At 34.9% G+C, this 12701-nt stretch overlaps 1 protein-coding gene across 1 annotated transcript in view; it reads left to right on the top strand.

Annotated features, from left to right (window-relative positions):
• LOC110097863 (ABC transporter G family member 42) overlaps positions 1–12276 on the top strand; it is a 28868-nt gene extending 16592 nt beyond the window's left edge. Inside the window, exons 12-23 of the mRNA XM_020824484.2 lie at positions 52–161; positions 858–1008; positions 1085–1174; positions 1264–1442; positions 1549–1881; positions 4190–4480; positions 4560–4643; positions 5542–5675; positions 5828–6055; positions 6151–6322; positions 11126–11380; positions 11849–12276. Of these exons, the coding sequence (XP_020680143.1) occupies positions 52–161; positions 858–1008; positions 1085–1174; positions 1264–1442; positions 1549–1881; positions 4190–4480; positions 4560–4643; positions 5542–5675; positions 5828–6055; positions 6151–6322; positions 11126–11380; positions 11849–12118 (2297 nt within the window). The 3' untranslated portion in view covers positions 12119–12276. The remainder of the gene's footprint in view (positions 1–51; positions 162–857; positions 1009–1084; positions 1175–1263; positions 1443–1548; positions 1882–4189; positions 4481–4559; positions 4644–5541; positions 5676–5827; positions 6056–6150; positions 6323–11125; positions 11381–11848) is intronic.
• The last annotated feature ends 425 nt before the right edge of the window (positions 12277–12701 follow it).

Here is a 12701-nt window from a genome sequence, read left to right as displayed (position 1 = left end):
CATGTTTCTATTATTTTCTATATATAAACAATCTTGAGATTTTCATGGCAGCTTTGATGCCAAAATGGTGTCGCTTGGGTTATTGGATTTCACCGCTAACCTATGCATTTAATGCTATCGCAATCAATGAGATGCTTTCTCCTAGGTGGATGGACAAATTTGTAAGTATTAATCTAAAATTACATTCTTCTTCATTTAAGCTTGTTGTTTATGCAAAGCTACCATGACAATGTCCTCACCATTTGCAAAATCATATGAGATTAACTTCTTCTGCACATTTGGTGTGTTGAGGGAGGAAAAATAAAAATCCATTCCGTACAAAATTAATGTTTTGGGATTTTCACTATTGTTCATCCCTAAATATATGAATTTCTTGATAAAAAACCTTAATCTATATATTTTTACTATTATGCCACCAGTAAACATTCATTAACAACAAGCATTAGTTAACTAGTCCTTGCACAAGGCTTGTGGAGGATTGGAGGACCAGTTACCACTAGGTAGTCTTCCCTGATAGTATGCCAATACATTGCAAAAGTTGCTAACCCAAGACAGGCGTTGGGGTTTCAAAAAGATGCCAAATTGTCAAAAAAAAAATGCGGTCCATCAAACAATAATAGAGAATTATTTTCATAATCATGGTGAACTTTTTGATAATTTTAAATATTTAACAACTTTTAAGGCTAGCATCAGCTAGATCGAGTGGGCATTTTAGTTAGAGTTGAAGAATAATCTACCAATAAAATTAAAATTAGAATGATACAATTGTAAATTTATATATTTGATGCAGCACACAAATAAAAATCTTCAGATTTTCATGATAGCATCTGTTACATAGATTCAACCTGATCTGGCAGGCACCGGATGGCAGGAGATTAGGGTTGGCAGTCCTAGAGAATATGAATGCCTTCACGGATAAGAGCTGGTATTGGAAATCAGCTGGTGTTCTTTTAGGTTATGCCATCCTCTTCAACATCCTCTTCACACTATCCCTCCAGTATCTAAATCGTAAGTCGTCGAGAGCATCAAATACCAACAAGGCTTATATGAGAATGACCATCTTTGCTTAATTTCATTGTGACAGCTCTGAGCAAGCCAAATCCACTGCTGTCAGAAGAACCAGAAGTGGAGGTGAAAGATCAAAAACATGTTGCTGTTGACAATGGAAATATGTGTAAACGTCAACTCTCACTATCTTATATATATATTTTTTCAATTAGCTCAGAATCCTCTGTGATACTCTTCACATTATTTCATTTACAGTAGAGATGAAGGAACAAAGTTGGAGTACTGACAGTAGCATTGCTTCACCAGATTGGCGTAGTTGTGAAACATATAAAAACAAAGCAAGCAAATCTGGATCTATTGGTGGAATGGCTCTTCCTTTTACACCCCTTGCCATGTCTTTTAAAGAAGTGAACTACTATGTCAACATACCTCCTGTGAGCGCCTCTTCCTTGCTTATGAAACAAATTGAAAGGAGAAAGTTACTGTTTACTATTTCAGTGGCAGTAGCAATGAGATTGATGAAACCGTTTACTTTTTTAGGAAATTAAAAAGCAGGGGGTCACTGAAGATAGATTACAGTTATTGAGGGGCGTTACAGGGGTTTTTCGACCAGGAATCCTCACAGCTCTCATGGGTGAGAGTGGAGCAGGAAAGACAACACTTCTGGATGTATTGGCTGGTAGAAAGACTGCAGGCCATATTGAGGGAGATATTAGAATTTCTGGCTACCCCAAGAAGCAATCAACATTTGCAAGGATTTCAGGTTACTGCGAGCAATTTGATGTTCACTCTCCTCAGCTTACTGTTGAAGAGTCACTAATCTTCTCTGCATTTCTTCGCCTTCCCAAGGAAGTCAGCGAAGAAGATAAACTTGTAAGTTGAAATTCTTTAATATATCAACCTTTTTTGCAGTACTGTTGGTGTGTGTGTTGATTTCATTTAGAAGATCATTATAGTTTAGAATATTATTTTTCATTAGTTTCAGTACCTTAAGTTAATGAAAAAAATTCAAGATTAATATTTTATTCACATGGGTTTCAACCAACACAAAATGGCGACAAGAAAGAACTTCAAAGGCCAGTTTTGGTATCATTTTATTTTGGTTTTGTTTCTATTGTGATTTCGCATTGTTCTGTTTTTATTTATTTTCAATTTCAAAGATAAACAAAATGTATTTGGGCAGTACATAGAAATATGCAAGTTATTTCATTTTATGTGGCTATAAACCATTAAGTTTTATTTATATGGCAGTCTCTTTTGTTAGAAGCCATATTCTAAGCAACAGTATTTTTAATCATCTTGTTAATCTTAAATAATTTGGAATTCATAATATCAAACAATGTAAATGAAAATGTTAAATAATAGTAACTATATCTTATAACTTGAAAACACCACCAAATAATATCCTCAAGTCATTCACTATAGCTTTGTATTTTTGTAACTCATGACAACTTTTTTGTCAAGATAAAAGTATGTATCGTTTGCAGCCTTCACTAGCAAGAGGCAGGCTAAACTTGTTTGCAACCTACACTGACATGAGAAAAATATTAAAATAGGCACTGCACTATTTATGGGAGGCAGTTTATATTCAGACTATCTTATATGTTAAATTTAGTCATTTAATTCTTCAAATTTAATCCAAAATAGCCCATTGACTCCCCAATCCAAATTAAATCAACAGGGGACTATTTTAGATCATATTTAAAAAGTCAGGGACTAAATTGAACAAATTTACGATTTGAGATTAAATGGCCTCATATAAATAGTCCATGGACTATTTTGACCTTTTTGTCCTAACATAAGGTATGCTAAACTAGCTGAATTCAATGTTAACCAACACTCATAATGGCAGGAAAATTATGAACTTTTTTTTCTATTGTTCGGAAAATGCCAAAACACTACAGAAAAATCGCCAATTACTGGCGGGTTTTTTCGGTGGCTTGCCGCCGGACTATTTTCCGGCTTTTCGGTGGCCTAATTTTTCATAAGAATTTCTGACGGTTTTTCGACGGCTTGTACTAATTTTTTAAAATTCATATTTTCATAATTTAATTAATTAATACTTTTTAGTTTATTTTTAATAGTCAAGTAAGGCGGAAGCTCTAGCAGGTAAGGCGGGCTAGGCGGGCAAGGCAGGCTGGGCGGGCAGCACGGGCAGGCCTCTTGTTGGGCAGTGTGGGCATGGCGGATGGTTGGGCCGCCATGCAGCTTCATTTTTTAATTAATTTTTTGATATTTTTCGACGGTTTTTTTCTGCTGGAAAACCGTCGGAAATATTTGCGGCCAGAAAATACCGCCGAAAATATTTTTCCTACGCATGTTTTACCAGCAGAAATTTTGTCGTCGGAAAGCCGCTGGAAATTTACAAAATCGCCGGTAAACGAGCATTTGCCACCAGAAAATGCCGCCAGTAAAACACGGTTTTCTATAGTGAAATCTGCTAGAAATAGTTTTTTTTTTTTCTTAAAATCTAGGGAGACTTGGCATAGCATGAGACTTGAAGTAATTATTTTCAAGCACCAAAGGCTTCAAGTGGAATCTATGAGTAGCTGGCTAATGAAGCACTTCATTTCAATTTTCTTTCAGTTTCTCTCAACTTTTTTTTCTCGTCTCTTCTTTCCTCCTTTTATCCTTATGGATCCAAAAGAGGGCTTGCATTTTGAATTGAAAGTCATAGATTAGAGTCTCGAAAACAATATCTCTGTAATATTAGGTTGAGGCTACATACATCAACCCCTCTTGAGGCCCTATGTTGGCGGGCAGCTTAATGCACTGGGTATGCTTTTATTTACTCCAAAATGTCACCTCGTTGGAAATCTCTATCATCATTAAACATTCAATCATACAGGTATAAATGGAGAAGATTAAGTGATTATTCTCCCCAAGAACCATATTATTGATTGGAGAAATGGATATACCATTCTTTTCACCATATATCACTACTAATGCATTTATTTAACTAAATGAAATTTATTGTCAAACATTATCATCAAATAAGATGAATGGTACTTGTTTATGAAACATCCATGGAAAATTACAGAACTGCATAACGGTAAACATGATTTAAGAATATGTAATATTACTGTTTTAATTGTCACCAACATGAAATTCAGACCACAAACTTCAATATTTTTTGCATACATAGAAGAATTGATCAAATTGAGATTCATCTATTTTTTAGAGATTCGTAGGCGTAGTGATGGAGCTAGTTGAGCTCAAAGTCCTCAAGGATGCATTGGTAGGGATTCCAGGAGTTACTGGTTTATCCACAGAGCAAAGGAAGAGGTTGACAATAGCTGTCGAGCTTGTTGCTAACCCATCAATAGTATTCATGGATGAACCAACATCAGGCCTTGATGCAAGGTCGGCTGCTATTGTCATGAGAACAGTAAGAAACACTGTCAACACAGGAAGAACTGTTGTTTGTACCATCCATCAACCGAGCATTGACATATTTGAATCCTTTGATGAGGTAATTAAGGGAAAATCAAATAACCTTTCTATGCAATTTCAAGTTTAATTATATGTTCTCATGAGGTTTTGACTTGCAGCTACTTCTACTAAAGAGAGGGGGTCAATTAATATACTCTGGACCTTTGGGCCCAGATTCCCAGAAGCTTATTGGCTACTTTGAGGTTGGTTTCCTAAATTATTTATATCTATATTCACAATTGACAGCGTGACCATTGATTATTTTCTGACATATTAAGACAATTACTGCACTGTATTTGACAAGTCAATGTCATTAAAAAAAATACTAAGTACCATTGCACTCTGATTGTTCGTTTGTAAAAAGAAAATATATTTTTAAACTAATAATGCCATTTTTTATCCATGTTACGTGTGAAAAGGAATCTATCACTTTGAAAGGATTTGAAGGTGTTTGTCTAGTTTATAATCCATATTGATTTCCTAGCATATCCAATCAAATGGTGGAATCCATTAAATTAATATTTTTTAAAATGTTTTTTTCTAACTTAAAGCAACCAAATAATCCCATATGGAAGTTTTGAAATAAAAAAAAAATGCACAATAAGACCATGAGTGGCTATAACTTAATTTAGCAAAGCATCTTTAAGGGTTCTTCAGTATTAAGATTACATAATAACTGCATCAAGCCAACATACGTTCAACCAGGTCTCTTTCCTATATAAAAGTGCAATGTTGACTTACTAATTTGTCATACATAATTTGTTTTTATATGTAACATATTAGAAAAATGATCAAAATAGTCCCTTGACTCTTTATGAAGGACCAAAATGGTCCCCAATTATATTAAGGGATCATTTTGATCCCTCAAAAATAATCTCGTGGTGGGACTATTTTAATTCATTTTTTAAGAGTTGAAGGATCAAAATAGTCCTTTAATATAGTTGGGGACAATTTTGATCTTTCATAAATAGTCAATGGATCATTTTAGTTCTTTTCTCATAACATGTTACATGAGAAATTATGTTGCAAATATGTTGACTTTTTAGGTGTGAATAGCATTGCCCCTCTTTATAAGATAAAATATTTGTATGTTACCAACAGTCTGTTCCCGGAGTTCGCAAGATCAAGAATGGACGCAACCCAGCAGCATGGATGCTGGAAGAAAGTTCTATAACATCTGAAGCAAGACTGGAAATTAATTTTGCAGAAATATACAAATCCTCAGCTTTACACAAGTAAGTGAAAGAGCATATTAAATCGTGTTTTAAATAGAACCACAACTACTCGTCAATTTAAACTCTAATTTTCATATTCATAATCTAAAATTGCAGCAATACTAACTTTATCTATATGTTTGACATTCTTTTATCTGCATTGCCTTCATTAGGCGCAATAAGGCTTTGGTAAAAGAACTGTGCAAACCATTTCCCGGCACTTTTGATCTTCACTTCTCAACACAGTACGCTCAATCTAGCTTTGATCAATTCAAGATCTGTCTATGGAAGTATTGGTCAATATACTGGAGGAACCCAGAGTACAATCTCTCAAGGCTTGGCTATACTCTTGTGGCTGCTATACTGCTTGGTTCCATTTTCTGGAAGATTGGACTTCGCAGGTTTATAAACGCATAAATAGAATGTTATAGTTCAAAGTTGGTGGATTGAATCTTCTTGGAGCGAACAAATGTTTCTATTTTTTTTTTTTTTTCAGGGATAGCTCAACTGATCTTAATTCTGTCATTGGAGCAATGTACCTTGCGGTTCTTTTTCTTGGGTTTGGGAACTGCTCCACCGTGCAAACCCTTATTGCAAATGAGAGAACTGTATATTACCGTGAAAAGGCTGCTGGGTTGTACTCAGCTCTGCCATATGCTCTCTCTCAGGTACTTATATTTATTAACCCGTACTAATTTTATCTAGTAGCAATGTGTACAAATTTCTTTAAAATTATGAGAGAGAGAGAGAGAGTTATTGAGCGACGTAATACTAATGTTTCTCAAAATCAATTTGGATTCAATACTAATGTTTCTCAAAATCAATTTGTATTCATGCCGGATAGATCTACTATGGAAGCTATACATTTATTGAGAGGTTTGATGGTGAAGTATAAAGAGAATAAGGAGGTTCTACTTATGATATTTATTGATTTAGAGGAAGCATATGATAAAGTTCCAAGAGAAGTGCTATGGAGAGTTCTAGAAAAGAAAGAGGATAGTAATGCGTATATTCAAGTCATTAAGGATATGTATGCATGAGCTATCATTTGTGATCAAACACAAGGTGGTTTGACACTTTAACCAAGTATTGTCCTATTTTAGTTGGATTAGATCAAGGATCAGCGTTAAGCCCATATCTTTTTGTTTAGTTATGGGTGTTCTTACTAGACATTTACAAGAGGATGTACCCTGGTGTATGCTTTTGTTGATGATATTCTTTTTGTTAATAAGACTAGAGAGGGAGTGGAAGGTAAACTTGAATTATGGAGGTCAACTGTAGAGTCTAATGGTTTTTGTTTCTAAAATTGAATACATGGAGTGTAAATTTTAGTAGTAATAGATCTAGTGGAGAGATTGTGGCATTGGGCAATTAAGTCATTAATAAGAGTACATGTTTTAAATATCTTGGGTCTATTGTTCAGAGTGAGGGTGAAATAGATGGGGATAGTCTTAGTAGAATTCAAGTTGGATCGTTGAAATGGAGGAATGCATCAGGCTTTTTGTGTGATAGAAAAGACCCCCTCAAACTTAAGGAAAATTCTATAAGATGGTGGTGAGACCTGCAATGCTTTATGTGCAGAATGTTGGCCATTTAAAAGTAGCATAATATTAAGTAAAGTGTTGTAGAGATGAGGATGCTCAGGTGGATGAGTGGATTTTCTCTTAGAGATAGAATACTGTTGACCTAAAAACCTTCGTTCGGACCAAACCCACGATCCAACCATCGTCCCCACGTCACAACCACTTCCCCACAATCGCAAATAAATGCAAACTCACGACACAAAAGAGCGAAACGTCTCGCATTCGGAGCCACATGCACATAGAGAAAGAAGGGATTCCGAAAACTTACCTCTTCTCCCCACTCCTTACCTCTCGGCACAGGGAGGGGACGCCGGAAGGCTTCCGGGTTTTCCAGTAAAAGCAGAGAACCTAAAACTAAATGAAATAGGGCCCAATTTGAACTCAAAAGACCTAAATTAAAACTTGAATTAGAACACATGCAATGAGTATGATATAATGTTTGAAATGAAATTATAAATTGCAAAATTACAAGGTCTAAATTAAATGCAAATGGGCACTAATAGAAGAATCCCTTTTATCCTTCAATCCTCTTCTTAAAAATAATTATGTGTTGAATTGTCTAATTCCCTTATTGAAAGTAAGCATTAAAGGAACCCAAGCTGTGTTAAGGAAAAGGTGGGCTTGGTCCATATCTTGCTAGGTGAAGACAATAATGAATGTTGTAATGTGAAGGAGAAGAGGAATTTGCAATGAAAGCTCATTTGGAGACAATCTTGATATGTAAAGTGAAGAGATTCTCATAGTAGTTCACAAAGGAAGGCAACAATAAGGAAGATAGTGTGAGAAGTCTTAATCACATGCATGCTTTTCCTTGTGTTAGATTCACTTTTATGAGTCCCAAGGACTAATCTCCAAAACACACATTCTCATTCAACTATATAATATTCGCACATATAGATGATCAAAGAATAAGTGAAATGGAAAAGTAGTATATTGAGTTTCAATGTATGGGCATTGACTTTGACTCCAACTACAATTGACAAGGAAAAAATACAAGAAACAAAAACTCATGTTCAACAAACATCTTTACAAGTGGATGGTCCTCCTCTCAGTTATATATGTGACTTCCAATTCCAAGTCTTCAATTAAACGTATAGAGCATGTTACTTGAGAAAAAAAATGAGCTCAATTCATCAAGATCTAAGATTGTTAGAGTGTCAAACTATTTTCTTCAACCCAAAGATAAAATACAACACACTACAACTCACCTGTAAATGAGAGAAGACAATTCGTAGTGCCCATAATGATTATCCTATGGGCATGGACAAGAAGCTCATATAAAACAAACTAGCCTGTTTAAGGATAGAAGTTCATGATACCATTCACTTATAAGCGGGAATGAGGGATTGATAGTTCACATAATTAGCATGTAAGTAGCATTAAGAAATTCATGACTAATGATGTAACCCACTCACAAATAAGAACACAATCTCCTAGCATTTATTGAGCAAACCTCCTTTAGGAATTGTGTCAAATGATAACTTGAAGGAGACGAAATTAAATAATATCTCTTATGTATATTACTGAAATTTTAACATCAACGGATCCGCAACATGTGGACAAGCGGACAGAAGACGTTCGTAGGGCTTTAAAAGAAATCCCAAGCTATTTTTTTAAACAAAATCACTTGCGCAGATGGATCATATTTAAATATTTTAAAATCCCCTCTTATGTATCAACTATGATCCCTTAAACTGAAGTGCTAAACCTCCTACATGTGCTCCGACAAAAGCAGTAAATTCCTAAACACAAATGTCTAAGAATACTGCGCAGAGCCAAATACTCATTCTATTTTCAAACTAAACAAAACCCTGCATGTGTTCCGATCGTCACATCTGAATCTCAAATCCAACGATTCGAGAATGCTATGCTGGTCAAATATTTAAGTCTCATCCTACTCGAAAGGACTGGAGTCGGCACGACTTGCATTACAAAATGCCTCTCAAAATTGTACAAAATAATACAAGTGACTTTGAAGTCACCCCGATGATGACCGTGTTGACCAAAAATCTCAACCAGAAAAGCCAAATCTCAAATCCAATACAACTCAAAAGTTCTTAAAATGAAAAATATCACCTAAAAACCTAAAACTAAAACCTATCCACCTCCCGCAACCGTTTATCGGGGGTGATAAATTTGAAATTATCCTTAGCTCACAAAGAGCGAATGCATGTCGGGTGTATCACTACGATTCATCCTTAAATAGTCTCTTGCCAACAGGGACATGGCACGTGCCCTCTAATCGGGTGATTTTGCTGCAAAATGACATCATTATATTACGATCACGGCCAAAGCCCATATGTTCTCTAACGGCGTTAAACCCTTGAGCGATGGATCATAGGGTATATTTGATGGGCATAAAAATCTCTGTCAGCTAAGGTGGGTTCAGATCTATCCCTTTAGACAAACACCAACCTAGGTCTACAAGGTATTCTTGGACGAAGCAACTCATGGCTGCTGACAAGGTTCCTTCTGTCAAGTTGGGTCGATTACCTCCTCTGACTGAGTAGACCAGGGAACATAACAGTCCGGGACGACGGAACCATGGGATCTTGATCGGGCTTGTCTTCATTCCCCCCACCACCAGTTTTAAGTTTATGGTGATAAACTCTAAATTTCAAACTTCAAAATCCAAATTCAAAATTCAAACCCTAAAACTATTGCTATTATACGCTGAATTTATAATCCATACGACCTCCTTAACGACTAGCCTTAATCGAAAGTTCTCTCTTATTATCGGGAGGGGTAATTAACTATAGGTGCTTACGCCTATAGAAACCAGAACTCAGATAAAAAAGTCCTCACAAAATGAGGGTGAAATCTTTGAGTAGTGTCTTATATAAAACCTACCGGAACTTAAGCTCGTTAAAACTCTCTGCCGTCGTCATCATCACACGAACACTAAAAAAAAAATAATAGATTGATGGCGCGGAGAGGCCGGAAGCGCATCTTAATGGAATTTTCGGAGCCCACAAATATGAAACCGGCCTATATGTAGAAAGGTTGGAGTGGCTCAAGTTGTAGATAAGATTAGAGAGTTGTATTAGATGGTTTGGTCACATAAAACGTTGGCCATCTGATGACCCGATCAGGAGAGTAGATGTATTAGATTTGACTTATATTAAGAAAGCTAAGGGTCTACCTAAAAAAAATTTGTTAGAAAATATTAAAAATAATATTTCTTTATTAGATTTAAATAAGAATATGACTCTTAATAGGGCATAATGGAGAAAAATGATTCGTGTAGCCGACCTCACCTAGTGGGATAAAGGCTTGATGTTGTTATTGTTGTTATATATATATATATAGGGTACACATGAATTTCAAATTTAAACCTTAACTTACCGGTTTAGTTGGTTCAGATTTAACTCTTGTAATTTGACAATTCATGTGTATTCACTTCATTATGTTATGTTTAATTTTGTTTTTATTTTTTACATTTTAATGTGAAAATTCCTTGTACTTGCTTGATCTATTCTCATTTTATGATTTAGTTATAAAGTTATGCTTAAAAGAAAAGATTTAACTGTGGTTAATTCAGTTTCAGTTTCTAAGTGTAAAGTTGATTTGATTTGATTCCAAAAACAAATCCTTGGTTTGCAACTAAGCCTTTGTTTGTGACAACTTTCTTAATGCTTCTTAAAACAATTTTTAGTATAAATTTTTTTAAAATTTTTATACTAAAAAACTGTTTTAAGAAGCATTAAGAAAGCCGTCCCAAACAAAGCCTAATTGAATCATAACCACCCTTCAAAAATATCGGTCTAGGCAGTGCATATGAAACATAGTTTTTGCGATGCTGCTGATTGTATGAATCACATCTTTTTTACTTTACCGAATGCATATAATGAAGAAAAATAATGAACGTGTTCTTCATGTTGGGAGCAGGTGATCGTTGAAATACCATACGTGATCTTCCAGACAGTTTACTATGTGATTATTATCTACTCCATGATGAGCTTCCAATGGACTACATTGAAGTTTCTTTGGTTCTTTGTTATCTCCTTTCTGACCTTCATCTACTTCACATACTTTGGGATGTTATCAGTGGCGGTGTCTCCCAACTCACAAGTTGCTGGAATCTTGTCTGCGTTCATCTTTTTTCTTTTCAATCTTTTCTCCGGGTTCTTCATCCCAGGGCCAGTGAGTATTTTACTGCTTTATCCTAAGAACTTCTACATGATTTTCCGAACAAATAGCATTCGTTTTTTGTCCAAGTAATCTCTTTTTTTGGTGAATTAGTTCCTCACTACATATATAACGAGAGGAAATATAGAGGACCTTTGAAATAAAAATTTTGGCTTCGTTTGGAACAGCTTTTTTCCTGCTTCTTGAAGCAGTTTTTTAGTATAAAAATTAAATTTTTTGTACTAGAAAGCTGCTTCAAGAAGCAATAAAATAACTTTTTAGTATAAAAATTAAATTTTCATCGAAGAGAAGTTCTCTTAAGGTTTTGTTTGGGACAGCTTTCTTGCTGCTTTCTAAAACAACTTTTTAGTATAAAAATTTTTTGAATTAGAAAATTTTGTGCTAAAAATCCATTTTCGAAAGCAATAAAGAAGCCATCCCAAACAAAGCCTAAGTCTCTAACTAGTGAATTTGGAACTGCAGGAACTTCCCGTATGGTGGGTGTGGTACTACCGGATCTGTCCCGTGTCATGGACATTTTACGGTCTTATTGTGACACAATACAGTGACATGGATGACCTGATAAAGATTCCAGGTCAGTCCGACCAACCAATCAGAGACTATGTTATGCATCATTTTGGCTACAGGGATGACCAGAAGCACATTATGCTTCTTGTGCTTTTGGGCTTCACCCTTATGTTTGCTGCCATATATACTTACTGTATTAGGTCTATAAACTTCCAGCGAAGGTAGATTTGAGAGGATTTTCACCTGAAACCACACTATACTTTGAGCTAAGTTTTTGCCAGTGGCTCACAATAAGAGAATTTTGGAGCAGACGAGAGCATTTTTTATAGAGAAAGATTTGTGACACTAATTTTTCCTTAATAAAATAATGTTTTCTTTGTCTTGGATTTATATATTTTCTGCTGATTTTGTACTAGAAGAGTTCACTCAGTGGCGACCAAGTTGCAGATTTTATTATTGGCTGGATGACTACCTTGCAAGGTCGAGTCCCTAGCCCATGACATGATAAAGAATTTTGCATTTGAAAGAGAATTTCAAATGCATCCAATATCATTTAAGTAACATTGAATGTTTGTAATTTATCATTTCAAATGCATCATCTATTTTTAATATCTAAAATGATTGAAATTAAATATTTGTAAATTAAATTTAATTACTTGATTAATTTTTCTTGTTTCCTCATTAAATTGAGACTTTAATCAATTTGATTTCTTCCTATTAAACAATTATATACTATTATTTTAGTTAAAACTAAAAATTATATATTTATATATTTTCTAAATTGGACAGGAAAGAAGAAAATTTTAAA

This window comes from Dendrobium catenatum, unplaced genomic scaffold (assembly GCF_001605985.2).
Source record: "Dendrobium catenatum unplaced genomic scaffold, ASM160598v2 fragScaff_scaffold_574, whole genome shotgun sequence".
NCBI classification, from domain to species: Eukaryota; Viridiplantae; Streptophyta; class Magnoliopsida; order Asparagales; family Orchidaceae; genus Dendrobium; species Dendrobium catenatum.
This window is presented reverse-complemented; position numbering and strand designations above follow the sequence as displayed.